This window comes from Calidris pugnax, unplaced genomic scaffold, assembly GCF_001431845.1.
Source record: "Calidris pugnax isolate Ruff unplaced genomic scaffold, ASM143184v1 scaffold2, whole genome shotgun sequence".
In the NCBI taxonomy this organism is placed as follows: domain Eukaryota; kingdom Metazoa; phylum Chordata; class Aves; order Charadriiformes; family Scolopacidae; genus Calidris; species Calidris pugnax.
The window spans coordinates 2,236,987-2,263,330 of NW_015090766.1; the positions used below are offsets into that span (position 1 = coordinate 2,236,987).

The following is a 26,344-nucleotide window of genomic DNA, read 5'->3' on the forward strand; positions in this document are numbered from 1 at the left end:
TCCACAATCAAATAATATTATCCATCAGTGACAAATGTCATCATTTAGACTGGAACTGATTCGAGACTGTTTATTATGTTACTCATTTTAGCAAGAATGGAAAGAAGAGTTTGAATAGGCTCTGAAACAAATGCTATGAACATTCTAATTTAAAGCAACGGATTCTTCTTTTTTAGTTTTCCCTTTGGTATACAAGAAAGAAACATTTAAAAAAGTTATTTTAAAAACATTTTAAAAAGTTATTACTTATTTTTACTTATAAAATGAGATGTGTGAGTACCTATATCTATATCTGTTTCCATTACCCTTATTAAAATAATGTGATAATTAAAATAATTAATTACAATGATCGGTGTCCGTCTGTTGCTATTTTCTGTTCACTTTTTTTTTTTTCAGTTTAGCAAATGCTTAAGGTTAATTTTGTGGTCCTAATCTTAGAAAGGAGTTTTAAATGAGAGAGGAATAATATAAATGCATGGTTCTAATACAGACTTTCCAAACTGTTATTTGTTATTAACCAATTTCACATGGTTAATAACTTTTTCACCATAACTTTTTTTTCCCCTCTTCTTCATTTGGCCATTTTCTAATATTTGGCAGCACTCAGAGAAATGGGGTAAAAGTTTCATAGGAACTTTGGAATTTCACAAATCCAGAACATGGTATTTCCTCTGTCTCTTCAGACATGGATGAAATTTTCCCTTCAGCCTCTGAATCTTTTTTGTAATGCTACTTATGTCAGCAAGAGTAGAGATGTTTTATCATTGACATGATCTTTGCATCAACTGTCTTACCTAAAAAAAAAAAAAAAGGTAGTTCTATGAAAAATCCCATATCCTAAAATGCTATTCACAGAACAATCTGAACTAGAAATATTTTTATTTTCTTGATCTTGATTTCATTGTTCTTTAACTAAAGTACTATAGATTGACTTCCATTTTATCTGTTTTTTTAAGAAAAAAATGAATAAGCTAATTGAGTTGTGTAGCTTGTAAGACTTGGAAACTTATGCCATGAAACAATGCAAATTTGTACTATGGATACTTAATAAGGGATATGGAAATTATTGTCACTGATTCACAGATTATTTTCAATGTTAGCAATGTCAGTACTTTTTGAGGAGGAATTACATGTGAAGTATGAGGGTCAAAAATTGAGCTCCAGGCATTTTGTTTAGGCATAGAACAGGTGCTTGCATTTATTTAAGCCTCTTTACTTGCATTTACCCCTAAATCCGTTAATCAGTTAAATATAAAAAATTCATTCTGTGATACACAATATGAAAAGCTTTCATCCTCAAGGTCTTTCTCTGAAAGATTGCTGTAAGATTTTTTACAATATTGTAGCCGTGTGTTACCAGGAAGTATTGCATAATTTATTTTTTGTAAGAGAATTCCATTACTTCATGGGGTTTTGAGCATGAGGTTTCAAAAAATCTAGATGAAAAATCTTGATGGAAGCTGAGGTTTTGAATCTGTAATTCCTGCTTTCCCTCCTGTAATCTTCTGTTGGGGTTTGCTTTTTATTCTTTTTCTGTACAACAGCAGGCAATTTGGTGCGTGTCACAAATCCTGGGAGCATGGAAGTTTCTAAATGAATAGATGTTATTGAGCTTATGTAAGATATTTTGAAATAAAATTGGAGAGCTCCAGAAAAAGGTTGACGCCCTGCAAGTTCCGTTTTGTGATGCAGAATGTGGAAACTGAGAAGTGAGCTAGAGCTGCTGTTAGGCATCCTGGGGGCATCAGAGGTCAACTGATGAATAACTCCTCAGCTTCACAGCTCTTGCTTGGGTTGACTGCTGGTTGATATTGTCATCTCTGTTCCCTGATGAGCTTATTACAAGTTGGGTTAGCTCAACTGGATCCCAGACATCAGACTGAAGAATGCATGTAAAGTACAATTTCCTTTCTTTCCTTCTTCATTTACATCCCATCAGAACGTTTGAAGCAGGTGGACCTTTATTACCATGATAGGACTGCAGCAGGAAATCAGCTGTGTTTCATGTGTCTCATGAATTTTTGTAAAACCCCAACTAAGGTTTTTTAATCTTAGCACTGTCAGTGTGTGTGCTCAGTGTGTGTTGGAGATGAGACAGCATAGTTTAAAGAAATGAGTAGCATTACTAGATTGTTCATCTTGTGGTGTGTTCCTCTTGACAGTTGGATCTAGGGTAATTCTTGTAACCCTTCTGTGGAAAATGATAGTTTTAGTCCGTGGTTTTAATATCGTATATTTTGGTCCTATGATAGAGGCCAAAGGAGCTGAGTCCCAGAAGAACGCTAGAACTTCAGAACAGAGCATGCTTTAGTAAAAATTAGAAAGAGTAAGGCACATTCTTGGTGAGACTGGTACAAAAACTAAAACCTGCAAAATGTTTCCTGTCTGCTATATGGGCATTTTGTTGGGCAACTAAATAAATGTCTTGTATTAGCAGGTTTAGCTCTGCATTTTGTACCTGAAGTCCCCATAGACAGAAATATGAAATATGAATCCCGCTGTCAGGATTGATTGTCCTATGGTATTCAAGGAAGAAGTTAATAGATGGTATCCCCCTGTATGTGGTTAGTTTCCATGGATCTAATTTTTAAAGGAAAAAATAAATTCTTCAGTAGTTTGGTTTGTTTGTTTACTTTTATTAATTTTTTTACTGTTAAATAATTAATCTTAAAGTACTGGAGATTCTTTTTTTAATACTTTGACCTTTTACTCGTATGAAAGTTTCAGAGCAAGTTGTGATTGAAATCTTGAGGAATTTTATGCAAATTAATACATGATTGTATTATTGATAGAGCATGTAGCATATCTTTTAATTTGTGAACATAAAATGAAGAGAATTGAATTACGGGGAATGAGATGGGTTGATACAGTTTTCCTTCAGGCTGATCTTGTATTAGCTGGGAGTGCATCAAATTTTTGCTTATTTTTTGAAGCACATCTAACCTGTATCATTTTATTAAGGCCTATATGATCAGTCCTTTTGCAGTGGCAAAGTAAGGTCTTCTGACATATAAAAATTGAATTTTTCAACATTTTCAATATGGTTTAGTTTATTTTTGTTCATCGTAAAGTTCCAGAGCTATTTTGATATCTGAAGAAAATTTACAAAATTTTTTCTGTGAACAATGTCTGGACAAATCAAATAAATAGTTGACTTGTAAGACCAAAGACATTGGAAGGTGGTGTACGTCACAGTTGCATGTGATAAATGCATACTGTCTTTTTATGCAGGTTTTTACTTCAGGGCTGTTAATTGGATGTAATAGGGAATTGGGAGATAATGAAAAATATCAAGGGTTGCTACAAACCCAGTTGTTAGTGTAGCAGCTCTTTGAGCTTAGGCTCATGTTATCTTTTTTCTTTCAGTGTATAATTTCTTCAGTTTTATGGCAAATATGAGTTTTGCTGTTGAACAGTAATAAGGAGAGTTTCTCCTGAGAGTGTTTCACCTTTATGCACATCTACTAACCTGGTTTGGTACAGCAAAATAAGCCAGACTGCAGCGACTGCTTGCCATTTAATGGAGCAGCTGCTTCTCAGGTTCAGATTATTAACTAGGTGCTTGACTGCAATTTGAAGTTTGGATATTCATAGAATCATAGAATGGTTTCGGTTGGAAAGGACCTTATAGATCATCTAGTACTTGGAGTTGGCTGATACCATCCTCCTTCCAAAACACAGGGGTTGCTTGTCTTTCCCTATTGCCTACCCTACTGTATTATTGCATAATTTATGGAGTAAAAGGTTAGTCATCCACTCTAGAATGACTTTCAGCTGTAACTTTGATGGTTTCCCACTAGGGTGGTAAATTCTTTACCAAGTTTCCATTCTTTCTTGAATAATGCTCAGAGTATTCTAACTACCAGATTCATGTCTCTACAACTGTATCTGCATGTATATTTGTGTACACTGTCATCCTAGGAGGTTAACATAACTCCAGAATGCTAGAGATTGTAGAGGTAAATAACTGAATGTTGCCTGTTCTTGTGTCTGCATTCCAATGGCACAAGTGTCCTCAAAGGTAAATTAAGCTGGCGTGCAAGATCTGATGTAGATAACGCAGAGAATATGTTAATACTGTTCTTTCTATCACTGGAATAATCACAGGCTGAAGGCAACTGATGAGAGATCGCATAAATGTATGTAAAGAGATGTCATTCAATTGCCTAACTTTCTCAAGTTCCAGTAATCTTGACATTTGTATCTTAATGTGTTCCTATGAAAATATTTTTAGAGAGATTTTCTCTCCTCCCTTCTCCATGTTTAAGAAGGGATTTTCTAGAAGTTCAGTAACTGTCTAACCCATTTACTACCTGACTGCCTTTTTCTAAGAAGGAAAAGATTAGCAATATGTGGAGTATTACCAAAACATGAAAAATATTTTTAAAATTATGTAACTTCCATCTGTAATAGTTATTTTGGGTGTTACTTTTGACTCCAGAAGCAGAATTTTCCAGCTGATATGGTCTTGGCTTTTTGATTTCAGGAAGTACATCAGAAAATGTATCTGCAAATCTGTGTGCTAAAGGGGAAAGGATTTCTACTTCAAAAGGAATGGAACAAGTCTGTTAGAAGTGAGCTTCGTGTTCCTAGCTTAGATGTGTATTTAAGTTGTTGCACATATACTTGGCTGGAGTTTGTGCTGTGTGTCTCATCTGATTCTGTGTGAGCAGCCCAAGCGAGCACACTGATGCCGCCTGTGCGCAGAGCAGCACCTGCATGGAAGTCATAAGTCTGAGGAGAACGTTTTACAAAACTGCTTTCAGAGATTTGGCTTCTCAACTGGTCAGATTACTCTTCAGAGCTCTAGGACTCATTGGAAACCTTTTATTTGTAAAAAAGACCATTTATTAAGAACATCTCTGTGGGTGGATTTGGAGGATTGGAACATCAGGAGCCTTCGGCCTTTCACACCAAAAATTTATTTCCCTTTGGGGGTCAGTTTTTCCTTCATATTCATTCATACCATAGCTACAGTGTTGAGATTTCCCTTAACTGCAGTTTAACTGAGAGAGGGAACTTGGTCCTTCTTTCAGTGGAATGAGACAAAGATCTCACATTGTGAGGGTGTAGTTGCGGTCAGAACAATAAGCTTTTGCTTTAAAAGTGTAACCAAGTGTATACTTGTTGAAAACAAGTTATTAACTTCTTTTTCTGTTAAGAGCCATTGGGAACTTGTCCAGCTTCCTGGGAAGGACTGGTGGGGTTTTTATTTTTTTTGTTAACTGGTAGAGGTTTCCCATCTTCCTTACCACATCCAGCTAGCCTGTTCTGGCCTGCTTTAGAAACTTGGGCCAGACTTGAAAAAACATCAGCTAGAGGCATTTATAAGCCTCCTCAGATCTTGGTGTAATTGCTAAGGTGAATCACCTTTGTCCATTCTAGTGTATGAATGGATTTCTTTCCTTTTCAATTCCAATGAAAGCAACGGCTATCAAGCCTTACAATTTGTTCCTAGTACATCAAATGGATGGCAGAAGAACCAAATTCCTATTCTGGTAAAAAAAAAAAAAAAAGTTTTTGGCTGTTGCAAATTAATCATAATTCTGATTATCTTATTTTTCACATAGACACTTTCCTGAATTATTGAGTGTTAGGAACAACACTGGTAGTAACAATGTGCAGTGAATAACATTACACATGCTAGATGATGTGAAAAATGTAGATTTGTTTGGTGTCAGCAGGGGTGGAGCAGCGTTTCTGGAATTCAAATATGTATTGGAAATAGAGAATCTGTCCTTTAAACTAGTACATAGAATCAAACTTCTGCCCAAACTAATAGCTGCTGGACATATTACAGAAAAATGTTCAGTCTTTGATAAAATTATTCTTAAGATAAATGGAAACTTTACACAGCTCTCTAGTGATATCTGTTGCTATGTGAGGCTCTGAGTTGGAGATCTAGCTGCTTGCTAAGAGCAAACAAAATAAAAGGAATCATTTAAGGTGTTCTCAGGAAAGGAAGTTACTGGCTGTATTCAGACTCTAAAATTAAATTCTGCTGCAGCACATAATCTTATTTTTGGCCTTGTAGGAAGTTGTATATCTTCTTTGGCCAAATTTCAACTCATACACATTTATCTCAGTGAAGTGATTTGTAATCCTTCTATAAAGGAGCAGATTAACCAAATATGGCATTACTATTATTTAAGTGATTGGAAAAAGCAGGAAATAAGATCTTTACTTTTATTGTGTATTTACCTATGGGAGACTTAAAATGCAAACCATCCTGTGAGCTTGTTTATATGGCACGAAGTTACTTTTGTTTTGTTAAACTAAATGGCCAAAATGGTGCCAGCAGTATGTCTGGAATGTTATTTACTTGGTCCATTTCTGCAGTTTTTCTTTGTATCACGGTACACATACCACAGTTAGGGGTCATTTACTTAAAACTGACCAAAGAAATACTCCCAAAGCTGTGGTTATTCTTCTCATCAGGGGCTTTATAACAAAAGGTTCATCATGTTCTGCAGCTTCTGTGTACACATTTTCCCCCCATCTCTCCCTCCCTCCGTTCTCTTAATCAGAACTGCTTTTGGTGAAGATTTGGAGAGCTGCTGTTTTTTCTTGCGGTGTTCTCTGTGATTTGATTCCTCTATAAGTGCTTTAATTCCGTACATTGTTTCTTACAATGCCAACTGATTGAAATGTATTAACTTGCTTTGCTGGATGACTATTATTTTTTTATAAGGAGATGGTTATTGGGTATGTTTTTCTGTTTAAATGTGTATCTCATTTTATGGTCTCAGTTCCAGACATTCAACTGGTTGTAAGAAAACTGTGGGTGTTTTAACATTTCCAACGGAAGGGTAGGGTGGGTGGGGAAGCTCTTTGGAATGCTGATGAATAATATTTGACTCCTGGAAATGTCTTAAGGCCATACGCTCCTGTCCCATGACTGGAAGGCCAGACTTAGTTTTAAAGGCCTGTGTTCTTGAAGGTATTACCATTGTGCTTTATTTCCTTTCTAACTCGCTGGAGTTGAGAAAACAGTTGGAATGAATATTATGGATGCCAAGGGTTAGTGCAGGAGTACTCTGCAGATAGTGGTCTTGGGTTGAGCCCTTGCAACTCCCATCTGTGTCTTGATGCCCTGTTAATCCCATGATGTTAGTCAGAGGGCTTCATTCTGCTATTTTTCTTTCCTAGGTACACTTAATTTCAGAAATTAACGTTTGAGATGTTAGCGTCTGTAATGTCTATAAGCATAACAGACATTGCCTTTCAGCAGAACATGAGTTGGGAACTGCAGTAACTTGCAATTCAGTGTGTTTTCAGTAGCAAAGCAATAATTCATAACAGTTTTTTCCCCCAATTTCTTCGTATACTACTTGAGTCCAAAGCAGAGTAGACAGAGATTGGGTTGTTCTCCCCCGCTGTGAAAGCAGTTATTTAGTGACTATCAAGTGTCCTTCCCACTTCTGTTCTTACAGATGTTCTCATTCCTCTGCATTTGCAGAAGTGATCAATTCTTATCATCAGATGGTATCTTTTTAGCTTGTTTTAAGATTTAGCAAGCTCATGTGCTTTACTTAGATGGGTCTTGTTGCTTTTGAATAGTGATTTGTTTTCTTTATAAAATGTTGCTGCTTTATATATTTCCAGCTTTAATCATGTAATGGATAAATATTTGCTGCCTGAATTCTAACCTGCTCATCTTTTATTGTGCTTGCTTACATACAAATGCTTCTATTGAAATAAATCAGTCTTGTAATTTGAAAAATATAAAACTTTGGTTTAAGTTACTTCTTATGTGTAATGGTTGCTTGATGGTTGAATACAAAACAACTGCTTGGCAGAATTGTAGTTTGATTCTCTGCCAAGAAACAATAAAGTACAACCTAATTCTTAAAAATGCCTGAGCTATCAGCTATCACTCATGACCTTGCATGCATGCATATAATAAGAGGCTGGCATGGTTGATAAAGCCTATAAATTATTGTGGCCATGTGACGCACGTTATAAGAGGACAGTAATATATTTTGTTACTTATCCCTATTGTGCAGCCCACACATCATCTTCCTGTCACAGAGTGTACTACCAGGAGGGAGCCATCTCTGTGGAACACGTCTGTGCCATGAAATTGCTCATGCTTGGTTTGGACTGGCCATTGGGGCTCGTGATTGGACTGAAGAGTGGTTAAGTGAAGGATTTGCCACTTTTTTAGAAGATATATTTTGGGCTAGGGCACAACAGGTAAGGTGATGATACATCACTTCTCAACTGATTTATGTGGAAATCAAAATCATATACCCTGCTGTGAATTAGGTATAAATGAAACCTCCTGTGTTATGAAGATAAGTATTTTAAAAAAGAAAAGTATTTTAAAAGAATAGGAATTTGCATGCTAATTTGATTTTTAAAAAATAATAATAATCCTTCTCAATCCACAATGAACACTAATCTTTACAGAGGTAGAGGTCAATACAAATGACAATGGAAACATCTGTTTTGTCAGTTATTACCTTCCCACAAATGTACCACTCAGTTATTAAAATTCAGCTATCAAACAGTTGCTCTGCATTCTTTCCACTTGTCTTGTGCTCCTGAAGCTGCAGCAATTAGCAAAGTCTTACAATATTCCTGTTATCTAATGAAAATAGTCTGGTTTTGTCCAGTGGATAGCCAAGAAGTCTACCGCGAAACTAAATGTAAACCGATGAAATGGGGCACCAGCGCTTCCACTTTTTTTTCTCCTATACAGCCTAGCAAGAATAACCCTCATGTCAGAGGCTTAGAAATCACTGTCTACCATAAGGTGAAAAGCTCATAAATTGCACGTCAGCTAGTAAAGTGGTTTTGTGATCCAATTCTTATTTTTTTCTTTACCTCTGTTACTTTGAGCATTTTGCGTGATAGTGATTTCTTCCTGTGCTTGTGTCAGCCCCTGGTTTTGCCTCTTAAGTCTGCAGAGCTCCATCTGTGGAAGAGCAGGTGGGACTGGGAACTGACATCATAACACTCTTCTGAGCCTCCATTTTATTAAGTACCAGGCATATTTATACCACCAAAAAACCGCAGAATTCCTTGTCACTTACCATGTTTCTGGAACAAGAAAGAGAGGAAGGCTGTCCAAACACTTTGCTTTTTCCTTCTGGTCCAAAAACTCATTTCTGCCCTTACATTGAGCATCACTCCTCTGCTATGAACCATTCATGTTAATTCTACACTTTTGTGAGTTCCTTGAAAGCATTTTCATTGTAGTAGACACCCTTCCATGTACCTGAATGAAAAGGAGTAACCAACAAAACAGGGTGCTTAGTCCCGTGTTAGTTAAAAAGTTCAGAAAATGGCTTCTCCCCCTTTTTTAGAATTATTGAATAGTTTTGATGATGTGCGATTGCACAATTGTAGGATTATGAGCATATTCCATAGTGCCTGGAAATAATTTTAGTTGTGACTGAAATATTGGTGTCATGCGGGATAATATTAGCTGCTTTTGCTTTTTCCCATCTCTTATCTTTTGTCATAATAGAGAAGCAAAAATTAGTTGTTATTTGTAAGCTGACATCCAGGCATTTATTTCGTCAGCATGCATCTCTGTTAATGTTATGTAAGTGGGGGAAAATACAACAGGGTGCTTTCCCAAGTGTGGCAGAAGCGGTAGGAAAGAGGAGTGAAGTCAGGACACAAAGCAACTCTGTTTTCAAGCTGGAAACAGTAAAAATGCAACCAAAACCAGTATGCCAGGTATCTGAACTGTACCTTCAGTTCACTTATTGCCAGTCATGATAAGGAAGACAACATACTCATCTCTCTCCTCAGGCAGAAATAGTTAACTGACTATTGATTTGGTGTGCACAGTGAAGCTTCTGTTTTGGTTAGTGCTGCTATTAACTCTTGTAGCAGCAACTGTTATTTTTTTGGTTTGGGGTTTTTTTTTCTTAGTATTGGTACTGTTTTGTGCATCTTCTGCACATTAAAGAGAAACAAGGCAAGTTTCTCCTTCTGAAAATTGTTATGGTCTATTGGGAAACAGTAATCAGTGATCTGTATTTTTTATATGCTGAGCAGCTGTCACATGATGAAGTAAAAGGGCAGCAGGAACTGAAAGCTTTGCTTCGCTGGCGCCGACTCAGAGATGAGGTGCAGAACTCTGAAGAAGAGCTGCAAGTTTTAAGGTAACGGTATGATAGTGTAATCTTTGCTTTTGCATGTTCCCCTTCTCCGGTTTTCCACCATTTTCTCCCTTCAAAGTATATGCATCCAAATCATCTGATTAAATTCACTGCATTTCCTTATTTCCTTCTAAAGAAAAAAGAGAAGTAAAATTAAATTGACTGGGTTATTCATCTTCTATAATGCAATTGTTTTTTTCTTTGTTACAAAGAGCTTTCAAAAACCATGGGATTTAGTTTGATATAAAATGTCTCTAAGCAGCTTACTAGAGCCTCTATTCAGGGGAAAAAAAAGAAAAGGACATTTCCTGAACAAAGTTCACTGTTTGAAGTCATAATAGATTCATTTTCTATGGCTGAAGACAAGCTCATACAGGAGTACGGCATCTAACTGCCAAGCTGAATGAAGCTTTAAAAAACAAAGGAAAAAGCATAATGAAGTATATAAATTGAAATTCTCTTTAGAAATTACTAACAATGCTATGTAATCAAGATTTTGGTCTTTAGGTGCTAGATGCTGAGCTCAAGGCTTCTTAAATAGCTAAAGATATTAGATCAAAAAAAGATTCTTGCTTTTCTAATGATTAATAATCTGGACTGTTCTGATTGATGTCTTGGGAATTTCCATTGTGTTTTATCTTGAGTGGCTGTCTGACATCTCCACTGCTTGTCTCCCAACAGTCTTTGACCAAGAAAACCAAGTTTATGAGTCCTAGCTCAGATTAGCCCTACACTTACCAAATCATGGAAGTACAGGGATAGAGTCCAAAAGATTATGGAGACCTTTCTCCTACCTTGAAATACATGCAGTGTACACAGACATCTTAGGCAAGTTTTTACTAACATCTTCTTAGAAACCTCCAATAATAAAGTATCCACAGCACCTAGCTAAGCTGATACAGTGTTAACAGTTAAAAATTGCTTCCTAATGCACAGTTTAAATATTGTTTATTTCAAACAATGTGGATTTTTTCTTTTCTTTCACCACGTGGAGGTGACGGACAAAATGATCTCCATCTTCTATATAATCAAGTTTTAGATGTTTTTGAAAGGCTGTTGCCATTTGATTCATTTTGAGGTCTTCCCTACTTTTTGTGCTTTCCTAGTAGGACTGAAAAGCCTTTCATATTTGGGCACTAGATACTGTTCACCAACATAGAAATTCCTGTTTATGGCCTCATGTCAAACACATCACCAACTGCTTAACTTTCATTTATCTATTTATTTCATGTTTATTGATTAATTGTATATTCTACATGTAAGCAAAGTCAGTGAAGTTGCACGTTTGCAAATGTGCAGTTTGATGACAGGTATAAATACAAATTCAAACCTTATCACTAGCTGCTTGTCATACAGCTGCTACCAACACAACTACTGATTGACAGATAACTCAGGTTTTCTTTGTTTTAAAATAAATTATTTTGGGGAACTTTGGTTCTTGTGTTATGAGGCTTATCTTGGATTTATGGTTTCCATTTGCAGCATTATGGAATCAAATTTGTCATCTTTTACACTAATTATGTACTTGTTACTTCTAATAAAATGTGTATGTCATATTTTTCTAAGGGCCAGAATATCCATTGCAGTTTGAAACTCAGGAAGGACTGATTTATCTTGAAATTGAAACTTAAGCTTTCCGTTGACTTCCACAGTTAATAGATATAAGTCTCTGTAATAAGTATGCTGCTTGGCTTTTGCATGGTGGTATTCTCAATGGTAATGCAAAAGAATGATAAATCATTTATTGTTTGAAAAATATGCCTCTAATATACACTTCAGGAGAGGAACATGATGCCAGCTTGTGATTCTGACAATCTCTTCCTTTCTGATGTCTATATTTTCCTGTGGTTGCATTTAAGGATTTTCCACTGGTTTCAGTCAGATATAAATATTCTCTACTGTTTTTGTGCCATGGACTTGAATAGGGAATAGGTTCTCTCTTTGCATGTTTACTTTTTTTTAAGATTTTCTTCTTCCTTCTGAAAGTATATCTGTGTGCTTTCCAGAGTTGGTGTATGAGGAAGAAAATCTCAGTCTTGGCATTGCACTGGATTTTCAGTCTGTACTGAGGATTGTGCTGATTCAGGCATGTGTTTCTATTCAAGGATAGCTGTTGCTTCTTACCAGTTACATCAGGAAGAAAAAAATCCACCAAGCATAAGCTTATTCTTCAGTTACCTTTTTGTTCCCTGCTGGATGATTCTATGATTTTCTGTGCTTTCTTCTGACAGCAGGAAAACCCTGCCCAAAACTTGTCTTCTGGTCCTATGAACTTTTTGATCCACCAAATGAAAACCTGTTCAGACTAGGTGAAAGCCACTCAGCAAGCTGAGCATCAGCATGATGTTTCTTCTTAATGTGGATATTTGATGTTATGTTACAGTAGCATCTCAAAAGCTGCCTGTGAAAAAAAGAAGTCAGGTATGAAAGAAATAGATGAGTGTCTTTTTAGCAAGCAGCAGCTCTGAAAAGCAGCACAGCAAATCTTAGTATTGAAGAAAGAATACATGGCACTGTAGTGCTTATACGGGATAAGACCTCAGACAAAATCCTGTGTATTTTCTCGCAGAGTTTGAAGCAAACTTGCAGGGATAAAAGCACCTGTGAAATATGTCTTTGCACTCATTCTGCTGGAAAGCATCAACACCATTGCTGTCCTGTCTCTCATGTTACAAAAGCAAAGAAGACTTTGTGGAATAAAGCTGATGTTGAGATTATTGCATGTCGTGGCCCTTGTGACTGAACTCCAGCTTGTGATTCTTCATTAAGACACACCAGCGTTGATATCCAACTCTAAATTTGTCTCTGAGTTACGCTTGAGTCAAGTCCATTTCTCCCACGAAGCAATGCTCTCTGACTGCTCTGTAGGTGTTTAAAGGGTTTTATTCTATCACACTGAGAATATCACGTGCCTTTCAGATGGTTTCTCATACTCTGCATAGGTTTTCATGACTACCTAGCACAGATGAAACTTGTCCTGGTTTCATCTGGGAAAGTGTTAATTTTTTTTCTAGTGATTGCTGTGAAAGGAATGTCAATAACACCTATTGGGTTTCATTGTTGCTAAGTGATGTGTACACTATCCAAAGACTTTTTTTTTAGCTTCCCATAGAAGAATAGACGGAACAATGGAATGGCCAGGGAAATATTCCATGCTAGATCTGTACTGTAGCTTGTACTCAAACTTCATTTTTCAAAGTGGGCTATTTATTATGAGAGAAATGAAGCAGTTTTGGCTTTTTATGTATGCAGAGAGCAATGAAAAGTTGCTTACAGAATGCCATCAGGCCTTCCTTCTAGGAGACTGATCCAGAATGGACATACATGAACCTTTGCTCTCCTACAGTGTATCTGCAATGATTACATTGTCCTGAAGAACTGGATTTACTATAGGATGAGAAATCAGTTATTGATCTCCTCGTTTCAGTGCTGAAGGAAGATCTTCCTTGAAAGAAAATATGAACTATAGTATGGTGAAGACCTGTGTTAGGAACAGTGTAAAACTGAATCTGCATTTTGTTTTTCTATTTTATTTCAAAATATTTTACTGTGAGAAGTGGATTTCATGTGTACAATTCCAAAATATAGTACCTACATAGCTTAGCACTCTGAACAAAACTCTAATAAGGACGGTTACACAGACACAAAGAAAAAAGGAAAAATGTTTTCCTCAAAGCAGACATAGATATGAATGAAATTGGATTACAAGAATTAGCTTGTGAGAAGTGCATGAGTGATGTGATTTGAAGAACCCTGCACTGTTGTGGCCTGAGTTGCCTGTGCTCTGTAGAAGTGGGGACAAAGATGGTTGGTTTCCAAGATTGCCCATTTCAAAATCCGCCCTTAGAATTGGAGAGATTGTTTTGAGCACAGGGTTAGGCTCCTAAGACAAACATTTATTCTCAGACCACTGTTAACTGGCATGTTTTCTGGATGGAACAAAAAAAGCTAGAGGGCTCTTCAGTAGTATGCGTGTGACAGTCCTGCTCACAAATAAAGAAAAAATGTTTGCACAGCTTCTCTTTAGTTTCACTCTGTGCTCATAAGAGCCTAGAAGTCCTCCACACTTTACTACTGTAGATTTGTGGCATACCAGATGCTGTATTACATTTTGAAATCAAGCAGTGAGGTAGGTTTGTTCTAGACATTATCTGTAAACCCCAAACCTGTGTGTGTGTGAAAAGCTTTCTCTTTTAAAACTTTTAACTACTTTTCTACCAACCCCAAAGAGCAAAATGAAAAATAGAACATTATTTTTTCTACAGTGTATTGCATACAGATGAAAGAAGTTATTCTTGCAAGTATAGCCATGTAAGCTGCTAAACCAATGTTCAGGTATAAGAAGAGAAATCTCTAGTTGAACATAATGACTGCAATATCCTTCCCTTTGCTTTCCCCTTCTTCCCCTTCTTACATTTCCCTTTCCCTACTCTTTCTTTCCTTCCCCTCCCCTTAAAATGACTTTTGGGGTTTGTTTTCCTTTGTTCACAATGTGTCTGCACTGTAGAATGGCATGCAAATGAGAAGAGTAGAACTTAGTGATGGCTTTCATTTGTACCCCAGCTGTCCAGTGAGCTATGTACAAAATCACATTAAAAGTATGAAATTAATTTGTTTGTCTGTCTAAACCAAGTTATTTACTTAGGGTAAAGAAAAGGACTGAAGTAGTCACAGGTGTCTAAAGTTACAATGCCATTCATGATGCTCTCAACTATGAAAATGTGCAATGTATGAGTTATTTTGCTTTTCAAGATTTAATAGTGTTTTTACCATTTTAGGCCCAAAAAGGAAAACACAGGAGAGTTGAGTGAGTCTGGAGCATCCGTTGTCAAACATGGTCTTAAAGCAGAAAAAATCTTCATGCAGGTTCACTATTTGAAGGTGAGTGTTGTTGGCTGATTTTTGTTGAAATTGCTTTGCTACTCTGATAAAAACTTCTCTTTTCTAGACAGCAGCAAATTCATAGCATCCTATTTGTTTCTGGCTTAATTTGTTGCAGGGTTATTTCCTTTTGCGGTCTCTAGCAAGGATAATAGGAGAGGCTCCATACCTTGCATCTTTGCGAAAGTTTGTCCATAAGTTCCACGGGCAGCTTGTCCTTTCTCAGGTACTGTACTTGGAGTTATTCCTCACTTCTGAAAAAACAAATGACCTAAACTTCTGGTTTAATGGATCACTGGACCAAGATCAATGGCATGAGTTTCAACAAGGGCAAGTGCCAGATCCTGCACTTGGGCCACAACAACCCCATGCAGCGCTACAGGCTGGGGGAAGTGTGGCTGGAGCTGCCTGGAGGAAAGAGACCTGGGGGTTCTAGTTGACAAGCGGCTGAATATGAGCCGGCGTGTGCCCAGGTGGCCAAGAAAGCCAATGGCATTCTGGCTCGTATCAAAAATAGTGTGACCAGCAGAAGTAGGGAGGTGATTATGCCCCTGTACTCGGCACTGGTGAGGCCACACCTCGAGTATTGTGTCCAGTTTTGGGCACCTCAATACAGGAGAGATATCGAGGTGCTGGAGCGAGTGCAGAGGAGGGCGACGAAACTAGTGAAGGGCCTAGAAGACAAATCATACAAAGAGCGGCTGAAGGAGCTGGGGCTGTTCAGTATGAGGAAGAGGAGGCTGAGGGGAGACCTCATCACTCTCTACAACTACTTGAAAGGACACTGTAGAGAGGTTGGTGCTGGTCTCTTCTCACAGGTAATTAACAATAGAACGAGAGGGAACGGCTTCAAGCTCCAACAGGGTAGGTTTAGATTGAACATTAGGAAGGAATTCTTCACAGAGAGAGTGGTCGGGCATTGGAACAGGCTGCCCAGGGAGGTGGTTGAGTCACCGTCCCTGGATGTGTTTAAGGGCCGTTTAGATGCGGTACTGAGGGACATGGTGTAGGGGAGGACTTTGTAGAGTAGGGTAGATGGTTGGACTCGATGATCCCAAGGGTCTCTTCCAACCTCAATGATTCTATGATTCTTCTAATGTTTAAATGCCTACTTCTGGTTGTGATGAAAAGAGAGAGGCAATTGTAACTTGGCAGTATTGGTGAAATATATACCTGTTAGAGGGCAGAACATTTTTTTCAGGGTGATACATAAATCACTGAACTCATCACGGTTAAAAACAGTCCTGGAACAAAAGGCACAACATGATGAACACTTGGCATGACTAGAAGAGCAGTGTGATGAGAGCGAGGAGCAGGAGAAGAGACACAAGGGGTGTGAGTGCATTTCTGAAACCAGTTTCTTTGCTGAAGTCTGTCTTTTCTGGAGTTATGGTTGAAATCTTTGAGGCAATTCAGGATGCTGATAAATGTCTCCTTGCAACCTGGAGTAAGGGCCTCTGATTTTGAGGGAATGGGGTCTAAAATTTTCCTGTTTCTTCCAGCCGCAGTGATTCTTTGCTCATGTGCTTGCTGCTACGAATCTCACTCTTGCAGGGTGAGATGTATGCATGGGTATCTTACAAATAGCTCACAGACCTGTGGATTCTTTCATATGTGAAGTCACACAGAAGACAGGCATAGTAGCTCTGCTGCAGCAGCTCTGCCCCGTGGAGGAAGGTTTGGGGTGTTAAAGGAGTTAAGGTTTCCAGTGCTGCAGCTGTTTCCTGTAGCGTGTTACTGGGACCCTGAGCAGTTATGTTTGGCATAGTGTGGAAAACGTCAGTGACTATATGAGCCTTGTCTACATTACGGGGTCCAAAATCATAAATATGAAGCTTCACTATTACACAGCTGGAAACTTTTACAAAATAACAGAAATCATGAAACTGCTAGAAAACAAGAAGCAGACCAGTGTTTTAATCTGGTGGTAAGAAAGGTGCTCACATTTTGGTGAGAAAAAGTTAGGTGATTGCTTCTGGTTATGTGAGATGAATTGTGGCAGTAGACTGTTTAAATGCCACAGAATGTCCTACTGCATGATAGTATTTGTCATGATAGCTAGATTGCATTGCAACTAAACTACCCATCTGCTAGAGACTTCTCTCTTTGTCCAGCAGTCTGCTATGAAATGTCAATTTGTAGATTATTTTAACTCCAGTCTCATAAGGTGAAACACTACACGCTATTTCTGCACCCAGAAACAACCATTTTGGTTATTGGATAAAAAATTGTTCAATGTTTTTAATTATTGAAGCAAGAGTAAATAATGCATTTATTTCGGGTTTCTTGGCCTACTTTTTATTTGAATATATGCACGATGTCCATAAGTATGTGCTTAATGTAGGTCAGAAAAAGACCTTTCTTCATTTGAAGATACTTGATGTGGTGGAGAAAGAGCTGGGTGCTATGTAATGTATATTGTGTGCTTTTTGTGCTTTTACGTTTGTTCACTGCAGCTTAAGTCCAGCTCCCACTGAAGTTGCTGGGAAGAGAATTTTAACATCATCCTGTTGTTTGGTCACTATGTTAAAAACAGAGGGGGGATATGGCTATATCCAGGTGTAAATGCATTTACTTTCTTTGAAAGAAATCTTAAAGATTGCATTTATGTTGGTGTCTGGTATAGGTAGATAATACAAGAATTGCAAATGGAGAGGCAATGAGGTCAAGTTAGTACAAAGTTTATTATTCAAGTTCCTTCTTCAACAAACATATTGTCAGTGTTTAAATGAATAAAAGATTTAAAATAAATAGAGTTGCAAATGGTAAGTTTAAATATCCTAGTGTTGTACTTTCACCTTGTCCAGCTTTAGGAATTGTGGGGATGAAGGAAAGTAAAAACAGTGAAAATAATTGCCCATGTTCTGAATACTAGTCTTGTTTTCAGTGGTGTTTGTAGTATTTTTCCTAGATGGGAACTGCAGGTGCAAGGAAATGACTTCAGATGTGAAACATTAATCAGTTTGCCTTTTTCCTTCATTTTGATTGCGTACTCAGTATGTTTTTAATAGTAGTTTTTGTTTATTTAGTTGAGTTAGCAACAGATGAGTAAAGCAAGTCTGGAATCTTTGAGAGGATTTAAAAAAAATCTTCCATTTTTCTTTCTGTGAGAGAATTAACTTACTAACTGCTTTGAATGAACTTTTAAAATAACGAATGGAGTGTTACTGAGTATAAATAAATAGAAAAGAGTACAATTTGCTAATATTCCTAACACAGTTAAAGCTGTTATTCAGTTTGATATTGAAACAAGAATACCTTGGGAATTGAATTGTTTGCAGACTTTAATTTTCATGTAGCTCTATCTGTTGTAATAATAACCCAAGGTCTGTACTGTTCGTCTATCTGATAGAGTTGTAATTTGCTATAGTAAAATGACAGTCAAGGAGGCAGCACTTCAAAAAAAATCATAATTTATGCTATTAGAAGTTTTAAAGGCAGGTGTATGAATCCAAGTCTACCGTGTATGTACCTATATCAACATGCTCCAGCACACAATTTGCATGGGCACATACCATTATCATCATTGTATAAAACTGATATCTGCACACACCGGTTGCCATTCTACTATTTATTAGCTTCTATAATTCTTGTAACTAGAATTGGAAGTCTAAGTGTGCATCTATTTTGATGTTTCAACATCTAGAATTTTTCTTCAGGTAAAAGTTTAACTAAAAATTTGTCTCCCTAGTTTGACCCCAGCTGTTCCTTGCTTACTGTCCTGTACCCTTGAGAGAACAACTGCTGACATCAGTGGGGCATGGTGTGGATTCTGGCGCTGTCACATCCACAGCAGGTTCTCAGATGGGGGTCTTTCCTTTCTACAGTCTTGAGCTCGGAAACAGAAATAGCTGGGTCAGTTTTACTCAGATTGAGTTTGTTTCCTGTTCCGGTACTTGCATGAATGAACATATTCCTACTTCTTCTTTTTTAGCTGTCTACCATGCTGCCTTCATTCACTTTCCTTATATGAATGCATTATGAGACAACCTTAAATTACTACGATCACAGTCCTTTGATTATTATTTTTTCTGAAGACCTTGGCCCATTTATATAGAATAGGTGTTGCTCTTGTATGAAGCAGCTGCTTGGTATTTTGTTCTCTGTTGATTGTTCCTACACACGTTATTTACTGTGCAGTATGCTTTTCTTTCTGTTCAACTATTTAGGTGTAAAACAATAAAAAAAGACGGCTTCACTAGGTCAGATATTTTAACCTGAGACTGATTTTGTGTAAAATCCTTATATATGTGACAATAGATTAATGTATGGATCAGTCAGTTACATTGCACATTTTGACAACCCACTGTATTCATACATAAAAATCTGACTGGCTTTAGAGCATATTTCTATTTCAGTACAAGTATCTTGGAAGAAAGAATGTATGAAATATTGTACTTGAAGTGTAAGTAAGACTAGGTTCATAGAAGTCATTAACGTGGTATAAGGCAAGGGGGTTTTCCTGGTGAGAAAATTTATTCCTTTTTTCTTATATACCTTTTTCATAATTATGTAAGATAAGCTATTTTAAAGGACAGAAAGATCAGAGTAAAGTAGGGCTAGAAATGGAACTGGAGAAGAAAGCTGGAGGGTATGAAGCTAAGAGGAGCCCAGATATTTTGTAATTGTGTATAATCCAGATGAGTGATTAAAAAGTCAGTTAATGTGTCACACATTTTAATGTCCAACAATATAGTTGTATAAAAAACCCAACTATCTTTTCATATCATTTATCTGAAGTATAAAGATATTAAAAGTAAGCAGCAAGTTTTTCCCATATAATTGACTTCTGTCAGGGAAGTGACCCATATATCTGAAAATGTCTTCGACCTTTCTGATAGCGTACACAAACCCTTCACATAGCTGCTGAACTTTCTAAGTCTTGAGCCTCAGTCTACAGCTGTGGAATATCTTTTTGCATTTCCCCTTCTGTTACAGTAGTCTCTTGCTCCTCTGCTGACCTTAAGTTTTTATATATGCTTAGCTTCCATTTAGCATTTTTCTAGCTTAAAATTACATGGTAGCTTGTTATGTTATATCATTTGAAAGGAAAAAAGATAAATTCTTTAATTCTGACCAGAGCAAACTGACAAGGGAGTACTCCCAACGCAGCTCCCAATCACAGCTCCAGCTTTTTTGTGATGTATTTTAAATAATCAGTCAAATGCATCTTACATGATTTTCTGCTGGATAGTCTTAAACAGGAGTCCAAAGAACAGTGGAGAATCATTTATACATGACAGATCTAGTTCCTCATCTTTTTCTTAGGTGTATATGTGTATATGATCCTCAAGAATATGGTTTAGTGATATATTTTTTTTTATTGCTTATTTCTTATTAATTTTTTTGTCAGAGTTAGGTTGATGGTTGGACTAGATGATCTTTAAGGTCCCTTCCAACCCAGACGATTCTATGATTCCATGATTCTTTTAAAACTCATTCCATCTCCATAAGAAAGAGGTGGTTTTTTCCACAATGCTTTAACTATTCTGTCTTCTCACTTCCCAGTGAAATTTAAAGGCCAAAATGAAGATGTCTGGAGAAAGATAGGTTTCTATGATTCTATAATTCTATGTGTGTTCTGACATGTTTATACATATAAAATAGAAGGAATCCGTGTTTAATTCAATTTTTTTGGCAGTGATATATTTTGCATTTTTAGTGGACAGTGCGAATCTGTGTAACTTCTGAAGAAATTAAAAGATTTCAAGTGAGTTTGAGACAACATAGGCTCTGGTGTCAAAGCATTAGGAGAAGGTGTGTTCAAGCTGCATGCCTTTGCTTCCCTGCCTGGTGTCTAGTTCTAACCTTCCTGTCAATAAGGTATGGAGGAATGCCAAGGCTTTGTTCAGTGAATTTAGTCAACATACTTTTTCCAAGTTATCTGGTCCCTGAATGGACTTACCTGCTCCGAGTTGTTTTGACATGTACAAAGATGTTTTTTGTGAAAGACCTGAGGCTCTGACAGAAACCCTTTTGTTAATATAGCTGGGGTGATTTAAGACTTATTTCCCTTTGTTAATTCACATTGTATGTAAGAGGACAAATTCAATCTTGTTAGTATGGACAGTTTACCAAGATTAGTGCTTCTGAAAGCTTTGAACTGTGAATTTGGGCAGTTCAGGCTTCTGCTGCTGAGCTACACAGGGACAACAACCCCAGTCAGAGAAATGCCAGGGAAGGGCTATCGAGGGAACTGAAATTACCCTAAATATCCATAAGAAGATTTCCCAGAAATCTTTGTCACATCCTCATATGGGCTATATTTTCTTGTTTGCCACAACAGTTGGTCATTATTCTTTAGGGATTGCTATCATTGACCCAGGGTAAATGGGCAACCAATTCTGCTTTTGACTGGACCTAGACAGTGGCTCCATTGCCTGGGGCTTAAACTGTTAAGGTGTCTGGCTAATGATTGCTACGTGGTAATAGAATATATAGTTAGGGAGTCTTGCTTACTCTTGGTAGGACTTTGGAGGGGCATTTTGGGCTTGTTACCAAAACTCCAAGGGAAGGATTCCAACATGTTGCCGATTTTGTTAAATAAAAGCCAAAAAGATGAATGCGAAGGGAATTCCAAATAAACAAGATCCTAGGAAGGATGCTCATTATTTATTTTTCCAACCAAAAGAGATGAAGTTTACCATTTAGTTATGTGATTTGCAAACTGCATAATAGATAGGGATAGTTTAGCTTTGGGTGAGTAGGTTCCATAAGGAATTGGATGTAAGTGCATTTGGAGATCATTTGCTGCCAACTGAATGTCCTTTTAGATGTATCACTTTCAGTCATGAAATCTACATTGCACTTACCTGAAAGTATCAGTTTGTCATAGAGCATTTGAAATATCTAGATTTGAGTTTTTAATAAAGAGGATATAATTTGTCTTAATATTCAGTGTTCTTTATTTAATATCAGTATGTGTGACCAGAGAGAGGTACCTGTCTTATGCCCCAGAACACTTCAAGAGTAGAAACATACTGGTCTTTGCTAAAGACAAAATTATAGTAATAATACAGCATCTTCAGTCATGAAATAAAAGATCTTCTAAACCCAAATCTGTCTAGGTACTGCTGCAAGTAGCCTTCATTCCTTAAGTTCTCAAAATTGCTTCTCCCAACCTACTTCTCAGTCATTGGATCTCCACTCGTCTTTGCCTTTGACTCAGAGATGTTACATGCATTAACAGTGCAAAGAAAACTTCTCCTTGATCTCACTTCACAATCTATATCCAGATTTGATCTGCTCAGCAGCAGCCGAAAATTGCAGTTGTGATTAAAATTGCTGACTTCAGTCTGGACTATGGTGAGAGCAGACAAGAGTCTTTAGGGAATTTAATTATGAGAGTCTAGCAAATCCTTAGCAAATGTGTGTCAACTCGAAGGCTTTTTCAGTTTGGCCAAATGTCAATTAAATTCCACAAACTGCAAAATAACAGTTTCTTTATATAGGGAAAAGTTGTTTTCTAGCCTCTGGGTTTGCAGCCCGGGAAAAACAACAGGAGTATGTAAGGAAATGAGATTATTTAATCATATGAATATAAGCCAGTTTGTTAATAAGGCAGCACTGTGGTGGCATGTGATTTCTACCTCATATTTTCATTCTGGTTCCATTGAACTACTTGCAGCAAAGACAAAAAACAAACTATAATTTATTTGATGGTCTGACTCGGCATTTATTTATGATTATTCTGGTCATCCACAAATCTTTCCTTCAAAGTGTGGGGTAAGTAGAACCTCTAAAAGAAATGGCATCAAAGCTTAAAAAACCCCACATTATCCTCTAACTTTTCTCTTGGACACTTCTGAACCATTTCATCTGAGAAAGAAAAATAAAAATAACCTGAGGATAAAATTTTACTCCAGATGGTTAAAGTTTGGCAAAATTATAAGGAACTGAAAAGTCAGAATGGTAATGGGATGTGTCATGCAGACTTGATAACAGGCAAATGTTAAAAGACATGCAAATATGAGATAAGTGGTAATTTGTTTTCCTACTCTGTTTTGGAGCATCAAAATAGAAGCAGTTAAAATAAGATAGAATAGATTAATCCTGATTTTAACAAAATGTGTAGAATGAAAGTTACTGCCTTATTCTTAATAGATATTTGGGAAAATTAAGATAGCTTTAATCATGAAGATGATTAATTTCATAGTATAGTATAAAGAATATAAAAACACTTCAAATATCAGAGGTACCACTTCAGTCTGCCATCCAAGTGGAGGTAGGGGATGGAGTGCCATGCAATGGCAAAGATACAAGGGATATTGATGGGCTAGAAATCAAGGAAACACCTGGAAATGGTCAAGTAGAAATCAGAGCTTTTCCCCACAAAAAGATGACATGACAAATAGCAGAAGTGGAGTGCATCTACACCAATTCATGCAGCATGGGCAACAAAGAGGAGGAGCTGGAAGCCATTGTGCAGCAGGAAAACTAGATGTAGTCACCATCACAGAAGCATGGTAAGATGATGTGCACGACTGAGTGCTGCATTGAATGGCTATTAAACTCTTCAGAAGTGACAGGCCAGGAAGGAGAGGCGGTGGAATGTGTATGTTAGGGAGCGTTTTGATGATAGTGTTCAGTGTTTATGGGTAAGAATCAAGGGGAAGGCCAATAACACAAGTATCGTGGTGTGAGTCTGTTATAGACCCCCCAACCAGGATCAAGAGGAAGATGAAGTATTCTTTTAGCAGTTGGGAGAAGTCTCACAATCACTACCACTTGTTCTCCTGGGGGACTTCAACTTAACAGATGTATACTGGAAATGCAATACAGCAGAGAGAAAACAGTCTAAGAGGTTCCTGGAGTGTGTGGAAGATAACCTCCTGACACAAGTGGTGAGTGTGCCAACTAGGGAGGGCACCCTGCTAGACCTGTTGTTTGCAAGCAGAGAAGGACTTGTGGGTAATGTGAAGGTTGGAGTCTGTCTTGGGCATGGTGATCATGAAATGAGTTTTCAATTCTTGGAGAAATAAGGAGAGGGGTTAGTAGAACTACCACCTTGGACTTCCAGAGGGCAGACTTTGGTCTATTCAGGAGCCTGGTTGACAGAGTCCCTTTGAAGGGCTTTGAAGTCCCTTTGAAGTCCTGAAGGGCAAAGGAGTCCAGGAATGCTGGACATTATTCAAGAAGGAAATCTTTAAGGCACAATCTTTAAGACCTGGCTGTCCCAACGTGCCATAAGACAGACTGGCAGGGCAGAAGACTGGCCTGACTAAACTAAGAGCTTTGGCTAGAACTCAGGAAGAAAATGAAAGTTTATGGCCTATGGAAGAAGGGGCAGGTCACTCAGGAAGACTGGAAAGATTTTGTGAGGCTATGCAGGGAGAAAATTAGAGGGGCCAAAGCCCAACTAGAACTTAATCTGTCTACTACTGTAAAAGACAATAAAAATTGTTTCCATAAATACATTAACAACAAAAGGAGAACTAAGGAGAATCTCCTTCCTTTATTGGATGTGAGGAAGAAACATAATGATTAAGGATGAGGAAAAGGCTGAGGTACTTAAAGCCTTCTTTACCTCGGTCTTTAGTAGACTAGTTGTTCTGTGGGTCATGAGCCACCTGAGCTGGACAACAGGAATGGGAGCAGAATGAATCTCCCATGATCCAAACGGAAATGATTAGCAAACTGCTACACCACTTACATGCATATAAGTCTATGGGGCTGGATTGGATCCACCCAAGGGTACTGAGGAAGCTGGCAGACATGCTTACCAAGCCACTTTCCGTCATTCTTCAGCAGTCCTGGCTAACCTAACAACCAGGCCCAGTTGACTGGAGGCTAGCAAATGTGACGCCCACCTACCAGAAGGGCCAGAAGGATGATCCGGGGAACTGCAGGCCTGTCAGTCTGACGTCAGTACTGGGGAAGGTTAGGGAGCAGATAATTTTGAGTGCCATCACAGGGCATGTAAAGGACGACCAGGTGATCAGGCCCAGTCAGCATAAGTTTATAGAAGGCAGGTCTTGCTTGACAAACCTGATCTCCTTCTATGACAAGATGACCCATTTAGTGGATGAGGGAAAGGCTGTGGATTTTGTCTGCTTAGACTTTAGTAAAGCCTTTGACAGTTTCCCACAGCATTCTCCTGGAGAAATTGGCGGCCCATGGCTTGGATGGGCTTGTGCTTTGCGGGATAAAAAGTGGCTAGATGGCTGGGCCCAGAAAGAGGTGGTGGGTGGTGGTGGTGAATGGAGTCAAGTCCAGTTGTGGCAGGTCATAAGTGGTGTTCCCCAGGGCTCAGTACTGGTGCCTGTTGTGTTTAACATCTTTACCAATGATCTGGACAAGGGGATTGAGTGCACCCTCAGTCAGTTTGCAGATGACACCGAGTTGTGCTGGAGTGTCAACCTGCTTGTGGGTAGAAAGGCTTTGCAGAGGGATCTGGACAGGCTGGATCAATGGGCTGAGACCAACAGGATGAGTTTCAATAAGGCCAAGTGCTGGGTCCTGCAGCGCTTGGGGGTAGGGTCACACCAACCCCATGCAGCGCTACAGGCTGGGGGCAGAGTGGCTGGAGAGTGGCCTGGCAGAAAAGGACCTGGGGGTGTTGGTCAACTGTCGGCTGAACATGAGTCAGCAGTGTGCCCAGGTGGCTGAGAAGGCCAACAGAAATGGCCTGCATCAGAAATAATGTGGCCAGCAAGTCTAGGGAAGTGATTGTACCTCTGTACTCAGCACTGGTGAGTCCCCACCTCAAGTACTGTGTCCTGTTTTGGGCCCCTCACTACAAGAAAGACATTGAGGTGCTAGAGTGGGTCCAGAGAAGGGCAACGAAGCTGGTGAGGAGTCTAGAGGACCAGTCTTATGAGGAGTGACTGAGGGAGCTGGGGTTGTTCAGCCTGGAGAAACGGAGGCTGAGAGGAGACCCTATCGTTGTCTACAACTATCTGAAAGGCAGTTGTAGCGAGGTGGGGGGTTGGTCTCTTATTCCAAGTAACAAGCAATAGGACAAAAGGAAGTGGCCTCAAGTTGCGCCAGGGGAGGTTCAGATTGGATATTAGGAAATATTTCTTCACTGAAAGGGTTATCCAGCACTGGAACAGGCTGCTTAGGCAAGTGGTATTGACATTCCTGAAGATATTTAAAAGATGTTTAGGTGTGGTCCTAAGGGACATGATTTAGCAGTAACTTGGCAGTGCTAGGTTAACAGTTGGACTTGATGATTTTAAATTTCTCTTCCAACCAAAACAAAATTATGATTCTATGATTCTAGGTATCTTCAAGTGTACTGTGGGATTGATTAAAAATCCAATCGGGGAATCTGCCTGCATTAACGTGTACAGTGATGGTGAAAATAGTGTCAAGGGTATTTCAGTATTTCTTTTTGCACACTT

The 26,344-nt window shown here is 38.2% G+C and overlaps 1 protein-coding gene across 13 annotated transcripts in view; it reads left to right on the forward strand.

Annotated features, from left to right (window-relative positions):
• Positions 1 to 26,344, forward strand: part of LOC106884837 (chromosome unknown open reading frame, human C9orf3) — a 230,667-nt gene that overhangs the window by 85,237 nt on the left and 119,086 nt on the right. For all 13 annotated transcript variants that reach the window (XR_001411305.1, XR_001411308.1, XR_001411309.1 and 10 more), the window contains exons 6-9: positions 8,007 to 8,196; positions 10,015 to 10,121; positions 14,897 to 14,999; positions 15,118 to 15,225. Coding sequence is in view for 7 of the 13 variants with exons in the window: in XM_014936533.1 (XP_014792019.1) it covers positions 8,007 to 8,196; positions 10,015 to 10,121; positions 14,897 to 14,999; positions 15,118 to 15,225 (508 nt within the window). In the remaining 6 variants the exon portion in view is untranslated. The remainder of the gene's footprint in view (positions 1 to 8,006; positions 8,197 to 10,014; positions 10,122 to 14,896; positions 15,000 to 15,117; positions 15,226 to 26,344) is intronic.